Source organism: Hipposideros armiger, unplaced genomic scaffold (assembly GCF_001890085.2).
Source record: "Hipposideros armiger isolate ML-2016 unplaced genomic scaffold, ASM189008v1 scaffold_72, whole genome shotgun sequence".
Classification (NCBI taxonomy): Eukaryota; Metazoa; Chordata; class Mammalia; order Chiroptera; family Hipposideridae; genus Hipposideros; species Hipposideros armiger.
In genome coordinates this window covers 3473589-3495288 of record NW_017731422.1, presented here as the reverse complement: position 1 = coordinate 3495288, position 21700 = coordinate 3473589, and the positions used below count along the sequence as shown (strand labels likewise).

The following is a 21700-nucleotide window of genomic DNA, read 5'->3' as shown; positions in this document are numbered from 1 at the left end:
TTGTTCCTCTTTATTTGTTATCTTCTTATTATGTTTCACATATCCTAGAAACCACTTTAAATCCTTTTTTTGGAGGGAACAAGATAGAACATATAAATATTAAATATTAATATTTAAAGTACTTCAAGTATGTTATATTTGTGGGAATTATTAAATAAAAAGCATGTCTGTAGTTATAAGGGCACCAGACCTAAAAAAGATTTTTGAAATTCTTACAACTCTCCATTTAAGAATATCAGATGGTAGTGTATAGAGCAGAAAGCCAAATTTGTAACGTAGAGAATTATAGCAAAATGAGTGAAAAATTAAGACTCAGCTAGATGTTTGCCTCAATTCTTCTTTATGAGGATATGTCGCATAATTATGCCTAAGAATTTAAAAAGGCAATTTGCCTTCTTCAGTTATTTTGGACACTTTCTTTTCAACTCAATTAACAGTATTCAAAATCATCTTGTAGCGGGTTAAGGTGGGCTCTGGAGCCAGCTTACTTGGTTTCAAATCCCAGTCTACCAGCATGTGTGACCTTGGGCAACGTAATTGTTTCCTCACTTGAAAAATAGTGCTAACAGAACCTACCTCATATGATTTTGAGGACTTAGTAAGTGTATATAAGGTACTTAGAACAGTGTGTATGCATTAAGTTCACAAAAAATTGGTAGCTATGGGCCGGCCCAGTGGCGCGTTGGTTGAGCTGGCTTGGGACGCCAGAGGACCAGGGTTCGGATCCCACATATGAGGGCCAGTGACACTGCCCTCTACAGCTAAGATGCTGAACAACAGCTCAACCTGGAGCTGGGCTGCCTTGAGTCACCGGTGACCGCGTAGGCTGAAGCCCCTGCTGCAGTGGGTTGCCATGGGCTGCCGTGTGTGGCCGGCAGCCAGCAAGAGCGGCCAGCAGCCATCGTGAGCAGCCATCCAGAAGCCGGTGACTGATCTGCCTCGCTCAATGATGGTGCCAGCTTGGGCCAGTGAAGCAACGTCCTCCACAACTAAACTGAAGAAGAAAAAAAGGACAGCAACTTGTCTGTTCCCATCCCCCAATTCCTCAAAAATCTGAAAAAAAAAATTGGTAGCTATAATTATTTTAGCTTTACAAATTTTGGACCCAAACAAGTTGATGACTAGCTGGATTCCAGAAGCCCAAGCTAACGGTAGCTGAAGACCAAGGAGGAGCCTTTCCAGCATCCTGCTGAGCAATACCTTAAGATTAAACCTTCAATTCAAGAAAATTTAGTTAGTGGTACTTTGCACAAGTTTGATACTATAATTCCAAGTTAAATAGTCCTACTAGAGCCCTACTGAATTCATTGATTAAACAAATATTTATCAAATGCCTTCTTTATCATGCAATACGTTATAAAGACCACAAATCAAAAAAACCCAAACACCCTTTCCCTCTATGGCTTCAATCGATGGTCAGATAATACCTCCCAGGCATTACCAAAATAGCAAAACTGCTTTAAAGTATTAGACCTGTCATGAATTTTAAATGGAAATCACAAACAGGAGCCTATCACAATTTCAAGTCATAAATGCTGAAAACAGACAGGGTGACAACAATAAACACACTTTGCGGTCCCATTAGTTGGAGTCAAAGAAAGAGTAATAACTGCTTAGTCCCACTGAATCATTCGCTCTTCTTCAGGAAGAATACACCAGTTTGGGGAGGCCACACCCCGGGCCAGCCAGTTGAAATCGTCAACGTCGTTCCAATTATTTTTGCTCTTATCTAAACCAGAGCCCTCCAAGTCTTTGTCGATACCCGGGTAGCTCCAGGTGTAAGGGGCGAACTGGATCCCGCTGCAGTCCTCCACGATGGCCCTGCTGGTCACCTGCAGGAAGATGCGGGTGTCTCTCGTGGTGTGTACGCGGAGCTGTTGGCAGGCCGCGGCCAGCACGCACTCACTGCAGTCCTCCAGGAACACAGAGGTGGACACCGGACCGCAGAGCACCGTGCAGCTGCGGGCCTTGGTCAGCCGCAGGGTGTTCGGATTGCCATACAATTTGATCTTGCAGTTGCTCAGTTCGGTCAAAAGGACGTCTCGCTGGTGCAGCTCCTCCGCTCTTTTCTCCAAGACTTGGGACTTGAGGTTGGAGAAACCGCAGACACAGCTGGAGCCAAAGCCTCCCTCCTCCTTTAAGGACGGCGGGGAGGCCAGGATGCCTTCCGCAGCCGGGGCGCCAGGAGCCGCACAATCTACTTGGGTGGCCGAAGCAGCGTCTTTCCTTCGGGTCTTGAAAGCGAAACGCTTCTTGGGCTGCAGTTGCTGGCGCCGGTCGGCCAGGGCCGCCTGTAGCCGCGCCAGCGCGTCTTGTCCCTGCCGCAGGTCGTAGGAGGCCAGGAATAAAACCGAGTCGTTGAGAAGTTTCTGCAGACCCTGGAGCCGAGTGGCCGCCTCCTCCAGCCGCTCGACGGACTCCCCGCTCTCCAGAAGCTCTTCCATGGCTGCTCGCTCCCGAGCAAAGGCGGCGGCGAAAAAGTCGCTCTTCTCCTCCTCCACCTCCTGGTTCTGCCGCTCTTGCTTCCGCCTTTCCAATTCCAATTGCCTCTCTTGTTCTCGTCTCTGAAGCCGCTCAGGCACCAGGCTCCGGTCCCTCTGGGACCCCATGTTTCCGTTCTCCACCGCGGCAGCGGAGCAATTAGCAGTCTCCATCTTGACTGCAAGCTTCCTTTCTCCTGCCTTCCTTTCTCCTGGCGCGCCCTCCGTGAGGCCTCCCACCAACGCGTCCTGTGATTGGCCGGCCTCGCTGACGTCAAACCCCCGGCCTATTTCCTTCGCCCATTGGTTCCTCCTCATCGGAGGGGCGGGGGCATGGGGCGGGGCCGACTGACAAAGGGGGTGGAGAGACAAAGGTCCTTGTGGACGGGTGGGGTGGGAGGCAGGCGGGGGAAATTTTTTTTCCTCTTAAAGGGGCAGGATTTATATCCGGGATTGTGGGGTGAGTTGCAGCAGCGGCAGCTGCACATGTGGGTTTGTTTATAAGAACAAGGTTAGAAACTCGCAGGCCTCCCCCTCCCCCCCAGCTCCTCCCTATTACCCCCTTACAGGACAGATATCTGCTACTGGTGGGGGGAATGTGTGCGTGTGGTGGGTGGGGGGACAGGTAGTGGTGCGAAAGATGGAGGGGGGGGGAATATTGCACCGCCCGGCCCGCGCCGGAGGAAGCGGCAGCTGGAACAGCTGGCTAGGGAGCCTCTTGCATGCCTCTGTTTTTTTCTTTTCTCTTCCACCACCCCTTCCCCCAACCTATTCCTGCCTCCCCTAAACCCTTATCCTACCCGCCCCCTCCTCCTCAGCCGCTGCAGTTCGGCTTGGCCTGGGGCTCCTAGATCTCCGCAGGCAGTGGCGTGGGCGGGAGTAGGCGAGGGGCACCGGGATGGAAGAGATTGGGTTCCCCACTGCAATGGGGTTCAGGGGGCCCTGGGGGAACCTAAAAACGAATTACTATTTTTTTGGCCAATTGCTGCAGTCGGCGCGGTGGGGGTGGGGGGCTGAGATTCCACACCCCCTTCCTCTTCCTCCCACGCCCTTCCCCCACCCTCGCTGTCACTCCCTTCGCTGCTGGGCGTCGCTAGCCGCGCCGGGGTGAGACCCCAGCCCCGGGCTCCGTGGCTCTCCGTGGGGCCGTGGGTCTTTAGAACAGCGATGGGAGAGATGTTACATTATTTCTAGAGGTGGTGGGAGGGATTTGTCACCGGAAGTAAATGAGCCTTGCTTAAAGTCAGGACCAGCCCAAAGTGTGAGTGGGCAGCCCAGACGGCTCAGTCATTAGCGAAACCCAGGGCAGTACGGGCGGCCGAGGACCTGGACGCGGCCGGCTGCCGGCGCGCGGCGACCTCGTGTGCTCGGTGCAGCCCCGCGAAGCGTGGGGGCCTCACTGACCCGGCCCTCCCTGCCAGTCTTGGGTTTTATCCTTATCTCCACCCCCGTCCCCGGCCTCCATCGTTTTTAATTTGGATATTTAACTGCCCAAGAAATTGTCACTTGGCATTTCACGGATATGCCTGCATTTCATACAGAGAAAGAGTGGAGGAACGGAAAGAATTAAGACTCATCTCCAATTCTTCATGCCCCACTCTCCTCCTTTCCTTCCCATTTAAAACAAACAAAAAAACAACCCAAAATAAATAAATTCCAGCATTTCTCCACTGAAAAGTCAGCACAGATCATACCGTTTGGCTAATAACGCGTAGGGGTTGGGGGTGGGGGGAGTGGGGGGGTCTTTGTGTGTGTGTGTGTGTGTGTGTGTGTGTACGTGTGCCCGATGAAAATGGGGGTGCTGTAAAATTCCTGTGTTTAAAATGATTGTAGTATACTTCGTTTTTGGTTTGCTTTGTTTCATGAACAAGCTAGATGAGGCCTTACGTTTTTTTGTGAGGTATGGTTCTGAGGCTGGTGAATGAAATTTATAGCTGGTTATCTTGTCTGAGTCAAACAGAGGAATGCAATAGCTGCTTTATTTTATGAAGAGTTGATTTAACCAGGAAGGTCTAAAGATTTATTTTGCTAGGAAAAACAAACAAAACACCTAACCTGCTTCCCTTAAGTTTTTCAGCAATTGAATCTCTCCCCAAAATTAAGAAAGTGTGTAGGCACACAAGGTTTATTGGACTTGGGAGGTACAGCTGAGGTCAGGCAACATTTCTGTATTAGCCAGAGTGAATCTATGAGTGGTTGTTAGTGTTGTCTGTATCAGAAGTGCAACAGAATTCTCGTGAAACCTTTTCAAGAATTTCATTTCTGCCTAACAATAGGTTTGGAAGTCTCTGAATATATTAATTAGGTTGGCTAGTTCAAGTTTTTTATAAGAAGCAGTAAAGGTGAAAAATGAACAGGCCACCGGTCTGACCCAGTGTGTTGGAGGCAGTTTCAGAAACAGATGTGAAGCCTGAGTGGGAGTGGGCAGGGGTCAATGGTGTGGTCATCATGAAGCATTGGCCTGACTGTCCCTTATCCCCCCAGCACAACTGCTAGGTGAGGTAGGTGGTCAAGACATAAATATGAAGCTAGTTTCTGAGTTCAAAAGCAGTAGGAAGGCGGGGAAACCTCTGGCATTGCCAGACTGTATTTGCATCTTCTTTCTGACATTTGAGGGCAATCGATTCAGTGTGCATCTTTGAAATGGATCCCAGCTCCTCAGAGGTAAGTGCCTGTTGTGATGGAAGTAAAGGGTTGATGTGTGACGACAGAAATGTGACAGAAGGCAAGCAGCTACGAGTTGTGAATCCTACTTGGAGATACCTTAAAAGGCTTGTAAATCAAAGTAGTTCTCTCTTTTAGACATCTTAAAAAGTGAAAGAATTCTAAGGTTTTACAAATTTTAAAAAGTATTTACCAAAAATATAGGTACTTTGTGGTTCTATTAGTTAGATTTACTTTTTAGCTTTTTGAAAATTTCAAACATACTAGAAAGAAGCGGGTTACATGTCCATCACCCAGCTTCAGCAATTACCAAATGACAGTCTTGTTTCTTCTAAAACCCTAGCCACTTTCCACCCCACCTCATTCTGGTTATTTTACAGCAAATCCCAGACATTATATTATTTCATATTTTATAATCATAAATATTTCAATATGTATCTCAAAAAGATTAGGACTAACCTTTTATAACATACCCACAATACTATCACCACACTCCAAAAAAGGGATGATATTTCCTTAATATCGTCAGAGTTCTAGTCTATATTCACATTTCTCTGATTATCCTAGAATTTCCTTTTTTGAGTTATTTTATTCGAATAAGGATCCAAACAAGTTCCATGCAATTATCTACTTAATATGTCCCTTAAGTCACTTTTAAAAACAACCTCTCTCTCTCTCTCTCTCTCTCTCTCTCTCTCTCTCAAATATTTTCTTTAAAAAACCTGATCAGTTCAGTAGAGCTTCAGACGGACTCGATTTTGCTGGTTCTATCTCCATACTGTGTTGGTTAGATTTGAAATATTTGTCATATGTATTTGATCTTTTAATGTCATAAAGTGAAGGTTTATGTATTGGTATGCCATGTGAAGTTAATAACCATGTAGTGAAAGCGTTTAAGCACAAATAAAACAGTCTTTGGGTATGGCTCGACAGCAGCGAATAAGGTCTTTGGATGTTGTGCAGATTTTGTCAGGGACCCTGTGTGGTGGGAGATGCCAGCCACATGTAGGTAAATAAAACAGATCCAGGCTCTGTATTCTAGCAGCTCGATACCAGAAGGAGGTGTCACCTATTCATTTTTCAGTAGATGTTGAATATACAGTAGATACAAAGCATTCATTAAAGATCTCTGTTTGTCAAGTATCTAATTAATGGTAGGCAAACATTCCTACCTTGGTTACTGAGTTTTCTGACACAAAGATGAGAAAGATGGCAGCTGTGGAGGTATATGCTGTTCTTGAAAAGGCTCCAAATGGGTGTGGGAGGCAAGACAGGAGCAGCCCCTTCCTTCCATCTTTGTCCCTGGCTCTCCTCCCCCCAACACCTTTCACTTTCTGGAACTTTTCTCATCATTGTACATTTAAACGCCTAGCACAGAGTCTTGTACTGTTTCTTTCTTTCCTTTTTAATCTAACATCAGCTTATTACGCTCTTATTGTGCCCAGCACTGAGCCAGGGAGGCTGTCAAAGTGAATAAAAACAGACATAATCCCTGATCTCCTTCAGGAGGCCTAATCTGGGCAAATAATCACAGTAACCTGTAAATCACAGTAAAACTGTAACAGTGAGAGAACTGTTGCAAAGGAAAGAGGAACAGAGAGTGCTACTAGTGGGAGGTTTGACCTTGTTGGTGAGGTCAGTGAAAGCTTCCCTGAGGGGGTTGAGCTGAGGCTGGAAGGATGAGAAGGAAATAACAAGGAGGAGTGAATGAACACTGAAAAGAATCTTCTTCAGATGTACAGGCTCCTGGGGTCACTGGTGCCTTAAGGAAAACTGTGTCAGAGGAGTGCGATGGGCAGGAGGCAGGCTGCAGGGGTAAGATGAGGGGTAGGAGTGGGGGAATGGAGCTAATGACTAACGGAACTCTTTGGAAAAGTTTGACTGTGAAGGGGAAAGGGGAGTAGTGGAGGGATAGGAGGAGGCCAATGAGGTGTTTTTGTTTTTTTACAGAGCGAGAAGATTGAAGGTACATTATCTAAGGGTCCTGAAAAGGCTTGGGGGGGAGGGTAACCCAAATCACAGGTGCCAGTTGTCCCTCCTATAGATAGAAGGGACAGCTTCTCTATTGCAGTGTTGTTGTTTTAACGATTTATTATGAAAAATTTCTAACATACACATTTTTTTTACCTCAGCCCATAGTAATAGATGCATCATTATGGAAATAGAAGTTTTGAAACGGTAGATACTTACTCTGTGCAATAGATACCATTTTCTATTCTATTTCTTGCATTTAAAAGTGCTGATCAAGACCCCTTAAATGAAACGGCAGTTTAAAAACTGCTGTTATCAGCCAGAGAGGGTGCAGCTGTAGATGAATTTGTATGTTTGGTGATTGGCAGATGAATCTGAACTGATGGCTTCTGTGTTCTCTATGAAGTAGGAGGTGAGAGCCTTTACTGAGTGTAGGAGGAAGGGACTGGGGGTGTCTGAAAAGTACTGGGAAGGTTTGAAAGCCCTGTGAGAAGGGGGAGACTGTGTTGCCCTGAGAAATGGAGCTGGGTGGTGTGGATGTTCAGCAAACACTTGGGAGAATGAATGAGGGAACAAAGGAGAACCTGGGGGGTGGAGGACAGTCTAGGCTGGAGACCAGCTTAGGGGAAGGAGATGGGATGTGGGGCAGGCCAGAGGGGAGAAGCTGGTGCTACGAGCCTCAGAAGCAGGGCATCCCTATAAGGCAGCTTTTCTAGAAGTGTCTAGAGGCTTGATTCCTGTAGCCTCTCACACATTCCCTACAAAACTCTTCAGACCTTCCCAAGTGTCACTCTTCCCCAAACTTGCTGCCTGTCAACAGATGACCTTACCTACTCTTCACAGAGAAAAAAGGCCACCAGATGTGAACCTCACCCTGCCTCCCATCTCACTTATAACTTATCTGTTTCTTTGTTTCTTTCCCTCTCACCCAAAGCAGAGTTCTCCACTGAGTTCCATGTCCCTCCCCGCCCATTCCCTAGGACCTCCAGCCACCAGTCCTGGTCTCTTTCTTCGGGATCTTGAATCTCTGTCTTCTTTGGCATTTTCTTTGGCATCTCTCAGCAAGCAAGTTCCCTCAACCTGAAACAATTTTCCTTTTGTCCTATCATCCACCCAGATGAATGCTCTATGTTTTTTTCTTAACAATAGACTTTTTGTTCTATTTTTTTTTTAAATCTTGGGGGGAGGTAGTTTATTTTCCCCCAGCTTTATTGAGATAGAATTGATATATGACATTGTGTGAGTTTAAGATGTACAATGTGATGATTTGATATTTGGATATATTGTGAAATGATTACCACAGTAAGGCTTGTTAATATATCCATTATCTCACAATGTTACTTTGTTGTTTTTTTAATTAATGTGCCGAGACCGTTCAAGTGTGCAATATAGTATTGTTAACTATAGTCACCATGCTGTACATGACATCCCCAGAACTTAATCCTCTTATAACTGAAAGTTTGTACCCTTGGACCCACTTCACCATATCCCATACCTCCTAGCTCCCGGCAACCACTAATGTACTCTCTGTTTCTATGAGTTCCACTTTCACAAGAGACTTTTAAAAACAGTAACCTACATTTGCTGTGTCCAGTTTCTCAATTATTATTCCCTTTTTAGCCCCTAATCATCCAACTTCTGCCTCGGCTACTTTATTTGAAACGGAAATCCTCGCCATTCCCTCCTAACTTTCAAGTCCATTGCTCTTTGTAGCTGTAAGCTGTCAAGCGCCCCTTCTCAAAGCACAGCTCCCTGGTCTGTCTTAGTTCTCTGTCCATCCTTGATCCCTGCTTCTTGTCAACTTCACAAACTTCTTTCCATCCATCCCTTAAATGTCTGTGAGGCCAGAATTCTATCCTGGAACCTCTTTTCTTGTTCCTCCCATGTCCTTCGGCAAGCTTCCCTTCTCCCAGGACACCAAGTCCTGTCCACATGCTCTCACTGACTCTTGAATCTCTATCTCCTCTCTCCACCTCTCTCTTGAGCCCAAACCTGAACTTCCAACTGATATCACCGCTTTTATAGATATTTCCATGTAATTATCTACTATGCAAAACTCCTCGTATTTAAGATGGCTTCAAATGCAATCCTGACTGTCCCAGCAATGTCCTTTTTCTTTTATACAAAAGTTTCAGTTATTTATTCCTGCATAACAAACAAATGCAAACATATTGGCTTAAAACAGCAATAATTTATTATTTCTCATAATTCTGTGGGCTCAGCTGAGGCTGTAGCCTCCAAGACAACCTCACTCACCCACCTGTCTGGGGCCTTGGTGCTGACTGTCACCTGGTGTCCCTCGCTTCCCCTCAGTGTAGCCTTTTTCTTACATGTGGTCTCCTGGCATTCAGTAATCAAACTCAAGCCTCTCCACATGATGGCTGGCTTCCACAGGGGCAAAAGAATAGAGAAGGAAGGGGAACTGTCTGAGAAATTTAGGAGACTTGACAAGACTCAGTGATTAATCAGAAGTAAGGCATACAGGAGGGCACAAAGTTGTATGAGGTTCTGGCTTGAGGAGCTGGGGCCGTAGTGATTATGGTGCTTGAGATAGTGAGCTAGGTGACACGCTGGTGGGACCATTTGGGACCTGCTGCAGCTTGCTCCCTTGTTTTCCTGCCTGTAACCCTGTGCTTTATCATCTCTACATCACTTGCCTCCTACAAACCTGTTTTACATGTCTCCTCTTCCGGGAAGCCTCTCTGGACTCTTCCCCCTGTTGGCTCTGGGTGAGTGTTTACCAGCTTGTGATGTTAGTATCCATTTACAGATATCCATCCTGCAGCTTGGGCTCCTCCAAGCAGGGATGTGTTTTATTACAAGCCACATGCTTGGCACAGTGCCCAGTACACTGGAGGCGCATAGTAAATGCTTGTTAAATAGATGTGTTAATGGAGGAAGACTTGGGCCAGAGGCAAGACCTCTCCTAGGACTGTGATTGTTCTTGTCAAGCAGGCTTGTTCTTGTTTCCAGGGTAAGGGACAGAAGGAACCCGGGGGTGGAGAGAAGGGTATTTGCTGAGCTAATCAGGAAAGGCACCTACTTAAAGAGGTGCCTAAGCTGTTTACTCTAAGATAGAGATATATAGTCAGCCATCTAACTTGCCTTTTGAATATAGCTTCAAATTCCTTTTGTGTCAAAAGGCATATACATCTCCTAAAACTGTCCTGTGTCTGTTCTGTCTCTTGCGTCTCTTCCTGTCAGTGAGATGTGGGGGTAATTAGTGGGCAGATAGGAGTTTCAAATCTGATTGCTAGCTGTGTGACATTTGGGTATGATATTTAACCTATCTGTAAAGTGGGGAGAAAGAAAGCTATATTTCTCCTGAAATTGTTGTGATGTTAAATAAAGTAATGCGTGGAAAAGTACCAAATATTGGGCTGGTACTGTAGTAGACCTTCCACAGATGCCAGGTACACTTCTCAGCCCTCAAATTTAGTGGTGGAGCTAGAATGTGCTGTGTGCAGTCTGACCTTCTCTGCAAGGGCCCTTTAATGATGCTTCTATGAACAGTTCTCCGGCCTTTCTGCAATTCTGGGGATAATTGGGCAGAACTGACATGTAAATCGTGCTGCAAAAGAAAACCAAAGAGTCCTGGAAAGACTCAGCTGGGCGATCCCTGAGGGATCCGTAATACCAGGACAAAAACTGGCTTATACTAAAAGGGAAAATAAGAATGTTTGGTGAGGTTTTTCATGACACTTGATTCATTCAGTTTAAAGAACTATATTGTGAGCTCATATCCTTTCACTTTTTCTTTCTTTTTAAAAAAGTGTTTCTTTTATGAAAGCCTGTGTGTCTGTGTGAAATCTTCGGTTTTGGGAACCATGGATCTAATCTTACCTCACTTTACAGTAAGGGAAGTATAAAGCAGTCATATGTAATATTCATGAAATGTGCAATATATATATATATATATTTTTTTTTAATTGGGGAACTGTGTGTTTTTCCAGTACCCATCAGCTCCAAGTCAAGTAGTTGCTTCAATCTAGTTGCGGAGGGCGCATCTCAGTGGCCCATCTGGGGATCCAACCAGCAACCTTGGTGTTACGAGCACTGCGCTCTAACCAATTGAGCTAACTGGCCGCCCTGAATGTGCAGTATTTTTACAAACTCTAAGCTCTTGATGACTGTGGTTGTGTCTACTATTTTTTATACCCCATAACCCCAGCATATGGCATCATGCCTGCCATGGAAGGCTCACCACCGTTATCTGTTGGAACAATACATGAACTATTGTAGAATCCTAGTTTGTAATAATACTTATTGTGTATTGCTGGCGCCAGAAAACAGGCTGAGGGTCCCTCTGTTCTCTGTTGCCCAGCAGGGCAGGTCCTCAGTGAGTGAATGAGCCCTCAGGTCACACAGAGATAAGGCTAGTCTAGGAGAAGATACTCCTAGAATGTGAATGATAATAGCAGGGGCCACCAGGCACCTCCCAGGCACTTATATTGTCTCACTCAATCTTCACAGGAACTTTGCCAGGAGGATGATTGTTTGAAGCAACAGCAATTTTAAGATTCTTTAAAAGACAGCCAAATTTTAATTCCCAAACAGATGTGAGTTTTTAATACATATGGGGGGGGGTAACTTTTCAGCCTCAGTTTCTTTGTTTTTCAGTGTAAGGGAAATAATGAGGCACAAGGTCCTGAGATAATTTAAAGGCTTTTGTGGGCATGCTCATTCATCTAGATCAGTGCGTTTAAATCATCCGGGCAGTTGAAAGTTAAATAAGAAACAAACAAACAAAATTATCCTTTTCAACTCTTTTGCCTAGTTTTAAGCTTTCTTCTTTAGGTAGGATTTCATGATTTGCTATGAGTTGCCACTTTTCTGTGAAATACTATCAACCATAGGTTTTCAAAACTTAGTGCCAACCCAGTAAGGTCATGAAATACATTTGGTGGATGACAGTCTACATTTTTTTTTTTTAAGATTTTATTGGGGAACTGGGGGAGGGGAACAGTGTTGGGGAATTGGGGAAGGGGAACAGACAAGTTGTTGTTCTTTTGTTCTTTAGTGTAGTTGAGGACATTGCTTCACTGGCCCATGTTGGTATTATCATTGCGCTCCTCCCCTGTGAGGCAGTCGCTCACCAGCTATTGGACGGGCCGTTCATGGAAGCTCATGAAAGCCCCACTGCAGCCTACGCCATCGTTGGCCGGTGACTCACTGCAGCCCAGCTCCAGGTCGAGCTGTTGTTCACCATCATAGCTGTAGAGGGCGCAGCATCACTGGCCCTCATGTGGGATGCGAACCGGGGCCCTGCTGCTCAGAGCTGGTGTCCCAACCCAACTCTTAATCAACGCGCCACTGAACCGGCCCAACATTTTTTAAAAAATGATAAAAAAAAATAAAATAGAATATAAGATGTCAGAATGCATTGTGTTGCATAAATAAGTTTCTATTGTATGTATATGTTTCAAATATACACATACATGACTTATGAGGTAAAATGTATTTCTTTTTATAGGTCATGGTAAAAAAAGTTTGAAAAAATGGTTTTGTGAATGATGCCTTGCACATTTTGGTACACAAAAGCGTTCATGGACATGTGTCATGACAGGACCAACAACCGGGAAATATGGATGCTGAGCCAATTCTTGCCCAATGTCAGGCGGGAACCTAATTGTGCTACAGATACTTTCTTCTCCGTTCATTTGTAAAAATAATGACGTTTGCTTATAAAAAGTAAAAGATGCCAGCTTGGGCTAGGGAACAACGGCACACACCGTTTAGGAACGTGGATGTGTGACAGGCCTACAATGTAAGGCACTGGTGGCTCTAATAGTTGTGAGTTCTCCTTTCCAGGAGGGATCCAGTGGTCCGTGACATATAGTAATTTGAAATTTGCTGAGGTACAAATCTGAGTGCATCCTAGGAGGCCAGGCCTGTGGGTGGGGACAGGTAGTCATTTAGCTCATGAGTGAGCCACACCCCTTGCCTTTCATCTGCATTTCAACATGGCATGCCATTTTTTGCATTCTTTGTCTTCAGAGCGTTAACTCCCTTACAGTGATAAAAAGCTTGTTTCTGTCTGAAGGATGACCCTGAAATGAAAGGTGAAGCTTGAGTAAACCTTGTGGTATGAGGATATGCCAAGAAGGATAGGCTCTTGACAAAGGTGTGATTCTCCAGGAAGCTTAAATCTCTGGATATACCTGCTGTTCTACAAGTTGGTGATTCCTGGAGCTCTCTGTAGGTAGCTCTAGAGGCTGTTCAGGGGTCTGTAATATGCTTGGTAGCCTTTTCAGAACCCGGGCGTGAGCGTTGACTTGTGGCAGTATTCACTTATTATACAGCCTCTGGGAGATAGAAGCTAAGTGTGTAGAAATCTTTGCATTTGTTTAAAAAGAGGAGAAAACGTGTGAATGTGTTTTCCTTTTTAAATTTTATTGGGAACAGCCATGGTCATTGGTTACACATTGCTTTCATGCTGCAATAGCATAGTTGACTCTTTTAAGGAGGGCGCAGCTCACAGTGGCCCATGTGGGGATCGAACCGGCAACCTTGGTGTTATCAGCACCACGCTCTAACCAACTGAGCTAACCCATCATCCCATGTGTTTTGCTTATTAATTCCAATACTTCTTGATCAATTGCTTTAGGAGTAACTGTGTAAAGTCCTAATATTATCCGAGTGGTTAAGCTCTTTAGGGTTCTGTACTGTCCGTCTTGGGTTTGTCTACAGCTGAGGCCTTCCCACAGCCCTGGAAGGGAAAAGAAGAGTTGGGGACAGGACAGGGATAGCGGACAAATCAGGACCCAATTCTGCTTCTACCTTTACATATAGATACTAACTCTTTTGGAAGGACTACAGTCATGTCACTTGTGGGTTGACCCACGTGCCCTTCTTCTGAAACATAAACTGGATAACTGAGCAGTGTGGCTTTCACCCCATCCCATTCTTCCGTTGTTATTGACCTAAAGCTAGCATTCTGTAATGTGCTTGGGAGTCACAATTGCAACTAGAGAAAGCGGGAGAAAGAAGAAAAGGGGATAGGCATGTTAGTTTATTAGGATATGAGAAATTGTGCCTCACTTTTTATTAAAATAAAAAAGAGTTAGACTGAGAGTCATTCATTCATTGCTATACCATGATGTCGCCAGGAGTCTTAACTGCTCTGTCAGCTCTGCATGTGCAGACATTTGGTCCAGGGAAAACATGTCCATGCCACCCCAGCTAACTGTAATGGATTCAGTGGCCATTTGCTGATTGCCTGCTACCTCCAACACAAGTCAGGTGTCTTGTTACTGTAAACATTCAATCAATGTTAGTTTACCGTATCCATGCAAGATGCTGTAGCGGCCCTGGGGAGAAGGGAGGTATAATATTGAACAAAGCATAGTCCTGTCTCCTTGAGGTTCATGATCCAGGGATAGACATGGAGACAACTAACTGGAAGTCAAGCCGACTGCAGTGTGTGTTATAAGGGAGGAAGGAAGCTCTGTGGAAGCACAAGGGACCCAGGTAGAGGGGCACGGGGAAAGTGAGCAGGCAGGGGAGATACCAGAGGAAAGCAATGCCAGGCAATGGGGAGAACAGGAGCGGAGCTCGGAAGGCACCAGTTTTATTTGAGGAGCTTGGAGTAATGCTGTGTGGGAAGAGTGGAGAGTAGTCAAAAGGAGCTGTTGGGTGGGCGGAAGATGGGGCTGGAGCCTCCCATCATTCCGTCATTCTGAAGGCACTGGGGACCCATCAAAGGGTTTCAAGCAGGAAACGAGGCATCAGATTTGTGTTTTAGGAAGAGAAGTTGAACAGAATGGATTGGAGCAAGGGATGTGCTGTCAGAAGACTATGGCAATGGCTCGTTGGATAAATGACAGGGCTTGACCCAGGGCAGGGGAAATGAAATGGAGGTTATTCAAGAATGATTTGTACTCGAAAGCCAATCTGTGAATTTATAATGGGCATACGCCTACCCAAACACTGGGATGGTTAGGTCTGCTGGCCAGAACACAACTTTTTAAATTGAAGTACATTAATAATCAAAGGATTACTCAGGGAGAATGGAGTTAAGGCAAAAGGAGTTGGATGGTCTGCAAGGACCTTTTTACTCAATCTGCTGCAGTTTCTGCATAGAAGTAATAAGAAAGCTTAGTCTCTGGTGAGCTGTTATTCTTCTCTGGAGAGATACTTGGCTTGCCACAGCAGGAGGAACTGCTCCCTGGCCAGCGCTGGAAAGGAGCTAGCTGGCGGCATATGAGTGTATTCGAGGATCTTTTGGTTGCAAGAAAGGGAACTCACTCATAGAAGAGCAAGTAAAATGGGGAATAATTATAAGGAAGGGGAGCCTCCCACCCTGAGCACTAGAAAGGCAGCCAGGCCTCATGGGGCTTAGAATATCATCAGATACTTTCGCAGCCCCTCTCTCCTCCCTTCACACCCAGTTAAGAAGCTCTTCTCCCTGACACACTGGCCATTCTGTTCCCATCTATTTGCCTGGTCCCATTAAAATTCTCCAAAATGGTGGCCTTGACCCCTAGTCTTCCCAGCCTTATAGTCTGCTCCCCACAGCTAACCCAGTTTCCCAAATACTATAATAATATAATATCAGCAGGGAGAAGCTGACTGGTCTACCAGTAGGCTGGGTCAGGGCCCTTTCCTTAATCTAGTCAGGTTGAAGATGTGATATGACCCGACTCTTTCAGAAAACAAAATGGTAGTAAACAATGTATAACTCTAGTATATTGATGTTATTGTTCAACTCTTCTAGACTTAGTGGACAGCTCAGTGTGTTAGTTGTCTACTGCTGTATAACAAAGTATCCCAAAAGTCAGCAACTTTAAAACAACAAGCATTTATTATATCACAGTTCTGTGGGTCAGGAACCCAGGAATAGTTTAGCTGGCTGTTTCTGCCTCAGGGTCTCTCAGGAGGGGAGATGATCTGGGGGATGATCTGATTCTGGGATAGGCAGAAAGCCTTGGTTCCTCATTGACTATTGGCTGGAGACCTCAGTTTTTCACACGGGTTTCTCCATAGACTGAGTATCCTTAGGACATGGCCGCCTTTCCCCAGAGTGAGTGTTAAGGAGAAAGCACCTTTATAAGCTCACCTCAGAAGTGAGTCATTTCTGCCTTATTCCATTGGTCACACAGACCAACCCTGATACAGTGTGGGAGGGGCCATACAAAGTTGAGAATACCTAGAGGTGAGGCTCATTGGGAGTCATCTTGAAGGTTAGTTACTATAATGAGTCAACAAACATTTATTTTAGTACCTACTATGTGCCAGGTGCCAGGAATTGAAAGCAACGTGACCCAGGGTTTCTGCCCTTGAGGAGCTCACTGCAGTGTGGGGAAGCCTTACAAAAACACAGACCTCTGTCCCCTGAGCCCTCACCTCTGTCCACTCATCTTTCACACTGCCACCACACATCCCCTCAAGAAATTAAAATCTGTTCATGGTATTCTCATATTTAACTGTCCTCAATTGGGTCCCCTTTGCTTAGATGGTTATTTTAAAATTTTTAAATCATCCTCACAGTAAGGAATACATTTTATATCGCAAAGCAGTATGTACATACATAGACACATTTATAACAAATTTCACAAGGCTTTACACCTTCACTACCTGCCATGCAGTTTGATATTTTGTATTGTAGGCTATTTCATTTTTTATGAAAGCTGGTCACAATTGCATGAATTTCACAACCTATTGTGATCGGCAGTGTGGAAAGCAGCGTCAAGAATCACCCAGACCCCCTGCCATGAGCTACAAAGCCCCTCACCATCTACCTGTCTGCAGTTCCACCTTATTTTTATTTAATGACCCCCACCCACCCACACACACACACACCCATAAAAGTTCCTCTACTTGAACCTCTCTCCTCTCTTCCCCTACATTATTTGGAGAACTTTTACTCATCCTTTAAAACCCAGCTTTAAAGTGTTTCCTCTTCCCCTCCGGCCTTGGACAAAAATGCCTGCTTCCTCCTGTGTGCCCCAGAACACTGCAATCGCACTCAGTGACTGTCTTGCCTCCACATCCAGCCTGCCCTAGGGCCAGCTCCCCCAAGCCCACAATCTGTTTTCATTGAATCTCTCCAAGTACGTTTCCGAGGACATTGAGCAAATTAGCATCACACAAATGACGATGCTGCAAATGAGCGGTGTGCAGAGTTGGGGGGTGTCGCTGGCAGGTTTCCTGTCAAGGGAGCCACGTGCTGCAGAAAAAGGCTCCCTCCCCCTGCGGGCCCGCTGTCTCGCCCGCGCATCCATCACAGGTACTATTCGCACCGGAACTTGCCTACCGGATTCATTACCGCGGTTCATTTTAGCAGCTCTGGTTTCTTTTTGTTTTTTGTTTTTTCTACTTTTTTTTCATTTGTGTTGATGGGGAGAGCCTAGCGAGAAATGGAGCTTTAGGCAACGCAGCTAGAAAGGCCTCTATATCTGTACCCGCCCTGCGGGAGGGGGTTTCCTTTCTGAAGTGGTACGGAAGGGGGGTTTTGAGGTTTTTGAATATTTGCTTCTAAGTATCTAAGTAAGAGATTTGATTGCCCACATTTGCTCTCTCTTGGCGAGCTAGCAACCCGACAAGTATTTTCTGGTTGGTTTTTTACTCTAAGTGGTTTTTATTTTTGAGGGGAAGAAGTATTGACACCTTGGTTTTAAATTGTACAGAAATACAATGGGTGTTTTAAAAAAATTGCTGTTTAGGGTTGAAGGTAGTGTGATTCTCAGGCCCAGCCTCTTGAGAGTTGCTGATAGAGTTACACTGTGGACCATCACCGGAAAAGAAAAAAAAATTAGACACGAGTAAAAGCACTTAAATGATTCCTTCTCCAATATTCTCATTTCTGCATTTGTCAATGGCTGTGTAACTGCCCCCAAATATGCTGACTTGGTTGTGGTGTATGCATATTTGGGGGAGGGAGGTGAAGACAGACTGTAAATAGATAATTACTGTAGAGTGTGATAAATCATATAATAGAGGTATGTATCGTGACGAGGGAGGGGAGTCATTCATTTGATGTAGTATTTTTCAAATGAGGGTCGCCCCCATTAGCGGATTACGAAATCCATTTACAAGGTGGCTAACAGCATTTTTAAAAAATGAGAACAGAATGAAATACATCAAGTTGCATCTTGCATTGTAAGTTTATATAGTGTTTCCCAAAACTGTTGTTTTAGTTATATATTTATTGTATTGCAACGTGAAAGCTATTTCTTGGGAGTAAGTCTCAGGCAAAGATGTTTGACAGCCACTGCTGAAAGGGATGGAAGAAGGCTTCCCAGAGGAAGTGGCATTTGAACTGGGCCTTGGAGAATGGTGGATGTGCCCTGGAGGAAGAAGGGCATTCCAGGCAGAGGGCAAAGGATATGCCCAAATCCAGAGGAGTTTGTTCAGGGCGGGATATTGTCCGTGATTGGACCCCAGGGTACCAGGAGAGGAGCGGCTGGAGATGCGCCTGGGGAGGCAGGTGGAGCTAATTAATGAACCACTTGAAAGTACATGTGTGGGTGCCTCTGGTCTCCCCAGAAATTCCATTTCTCTGGTGATGGATTTGGCCTTGGGAATCTGTACTTCTAATAAGCTTTCCCGGCAGTGAGGTGCTGACTGAGGTGTGACACAGCCAGCTCTAGGTTTTAAAAAGGTAATTTAGATAGAAGATTGGTTGGAGGGAAGTAAAATTGGAAGGCCAGCAAGAGATAAGGACCTGAATTTAGGTGAAGGCAGTAGGTGGAGAAGAGGGGCTGGATTTGAGGGGGGTTTTGGAAGTGGGTTGCATGGTTTAAGGAGGCTGAGAGAATGAGAAGGAAGCACAGATGATCCTAAAATATCTAGGAGGCGGGTCTATGAACACAGAGACCAGAGAGATCATATTCAGAAGGGGAGATGACTACTTGAGTTTTGGTTTGTGCCGATGGTGGGGCAGGAATAATTCATTGAGTTTTCACTGTGCCCCATGTGAACTGTACCTCAAGATTGCCCATCTCTAAACAAGCTCCTGATTGTCTTAGACCTGACTCATGTTAATCTAACTCACAAGGGACTGATAAATATACCCAACTGCTTGTTGATTGGTATGATTTCCAGTGAGGGAGATGTATAAACCTTTTTGAGTATAAGAGTACTTGCACCTTTTTGTTCAGAGTGTCACCTTTAACTGTAAAGATATCAGAATACCTGGGAAATGGAACTAATAAATAGAAGATTTAGGCAAGAGAACTGTATTGTCTGAGGGCTATTTCGTGTGGACTCTTAAAATGCCTGGTTAACTTTCCTGTGCTCAAATAAGAATGTGGTTCTTTAGTGATCAAAATCCTTGTGGAGGTTATATTCCCACAGTTGTTTTTCTTCAGTGTTAAGGGTATATATCTTAGTACCTACATATTTCTTTGTCATCAACTTGTATTTACAAGTCATCTTTTAGGGGTGGTTCCTTCTTCAGATGTCCTACCTTTTGGTAGTTTCATTTTCAGAAAGGACCCTGACATTTATTGAGCAAGCCCCTTTACATGGGTACCCCTTAGAGGCTGACTTTCTCACCAGATTTTGAGGGTGCATTATAGAAGCACCCTACAGCCTGAGACCCCTCTTCTGCTGCCTCTACCATCCACCATGCTACGAGAATGGAGTGGAAGGAATGCTCTGTTTTGGAGCAGTTAGGAGCTCTGGGCGAGCACCACCACAGGCGCCTGGGAGCTGGTGTGTGACGCCTCCCAGCCATGCCTTCCAGGGGCATGTGGTACCCTCCTAACCTGGTGACTGTCCTCCCCCTCACGTACTCTGTGGGGAAATAGGCTAGATGTGTAAGACATCAAGGCCGGTGGGAGTGCTGAATGCCTTAAGAAGAAAAAAAAATAGTTCTGCTTATACTCCTTATCCTTGTACTAAAAGCTTGTAGGAGTTCAGATTTTTTTTTTTCTGAAGTCTGTCAAGGAAAATCACCAGCTTGAAATATGTCATGACTAGAATAGCCTTAGTCTCTACAAAGATGATTTAGAGTGTTTATATTCATGTATCAAATAAAATAATGTAGCCAAAGTATTGAAAACATTTGTAATCGCTCCAAATAAATTTCTTGTTTACCATTGCTTTGAAAATGATTCCACCTTCTAATAATAGTATTAACCACAATAATAATGGCAACTATTATTAAGTATTTACTATATATACCAGGCACTAAAGCCAGGGTTTTGTGTGCCTGATATAATTTCTCTCTCCCCCTAGCAACCTGAGGTATAGGTATTGTTACTTTTATTTTCCAGGTGAGGAAACTGAGGTAAGCAAAATTTAAAAAGTAGCCTAAGATCACATGGCTAAAAAGTGGCAGTGAGAAAGCTTTAACAGATGTGGGAGAGTGGGGAATCCTAAACCATAAGGCTAGACTGCCTGTGATCAATTGGGCAATGGTTTTCTGTAGTTCAGGGAGACTTTACTGTACTTCTTTAATGTACAGGTCTCTAGGTTAAGATACACTCATTTCTCGTATTCTTACACATCTTGTGGACGGGGCTGTTTTTCTTTTATTGTACAAGTATTGATTGTGAGCTAACTATGTCCAAAGTACTCTGCTAGGCTCTTTGAGAATGGAAATCCCTTGAGGAGCTCCCTATCCAGGAGGGAACATAAGAGATATATGAGGTTGAATCATATGAGATCGCCCCCGGGGAATTTACTCGGGAAGATTTCACATGGTTCAACCTGAAACACAACTAAAATAAGGCGCCACGCTAAACATTTTACATGCACTAGTTCCTGAATCTTTAAAATAACTTTCAACATGAGTACTATAATTATCCCCATTTTATAGATGAGGAAGTTGAGGCACTGAGGGGTGAAGAGACTTGCCCGTAGCCACACACCTGGTGTCTGACAAAGGTGGAATTGGAGCCCAGGTTAGTCTGAGTTACAGAGCCAGTGCACTTAAGCCCCAGAATGTAAGTTCCTCTAAAGGTACAAATAAAGGTATGCACCTTATTTATACACATTGAGAACTCTTACATTTTCATGTCACAAACACTACATAGAGCACTTACTAATTCACATGGTGTAGTTTGGTATTTCTGTGACCTGGACACACCTGGTCACCCGAAGCAAATCACCACCTCAGCTCCAGCATTTGCATATTCCCCTCTGAGAATGGCCAACCAACAAGGGGAACATTTGGAAGAAACAAAAAAACAGAAGCATTTTCACCTTTAATGGTTATGTGGACGTTGGGCCTGTTTATTTGAAGGTCCAAATACATGCCAGAACATTTCAACTACAATTACATCCTTTTTTTTTTTTTTTTTTTCTGTGTCCAGTTGCCCTTTCCAGGTCACTTACCCAGATGGGAATCATAGGAGTGACCATTTAATCATACATAATTAAATTATAGGCAATTCAATTCAAGTTATTTGCATATAGTCAAGGCCATTTTGAGACCTTTTCTCTTAAAACGTTCCCTAATCTTACATTCAGATACCAAAATCCTGTCTATATAAGCCATAATTTAAATTTTATATACACAGGCATATATATCCCTTATTTAAAATGTTTTTAATCACGTGAGAAAATAAGTTGTTTTTGTTTTGTTATAGTAAAATGATTTTAATTTTGGTGGTGCCTTGTGAATCTAAAATTCTCCC

At 44.5% G+C, this 21700-nt stretch overlaps 1 protein-coding gene across 1 annotated transcript; it reads right to left on the bottom strand.

Moving 5' to 3' along the window:
• Positions 1–1322: 1322 nt before the first annotated feature.
• On the bottom strand, positions 1323–2738 carry TBCC (tubulin folding cofactor C). Its single transcript, XM_019642660.1, has one exon. It carries the CDS (start codon positions 2652–2654, stop codon positions 1614–1616), a length of 1041 nt encoding a protein of 346 aa, XP_019498205.1. The 5' UTR covers positions 2655–2738; the 3' UTR covers positions 1323–1613.
• Between the last annotated feature and the right edge of the window lie 18962 nt (positions 2739–21700).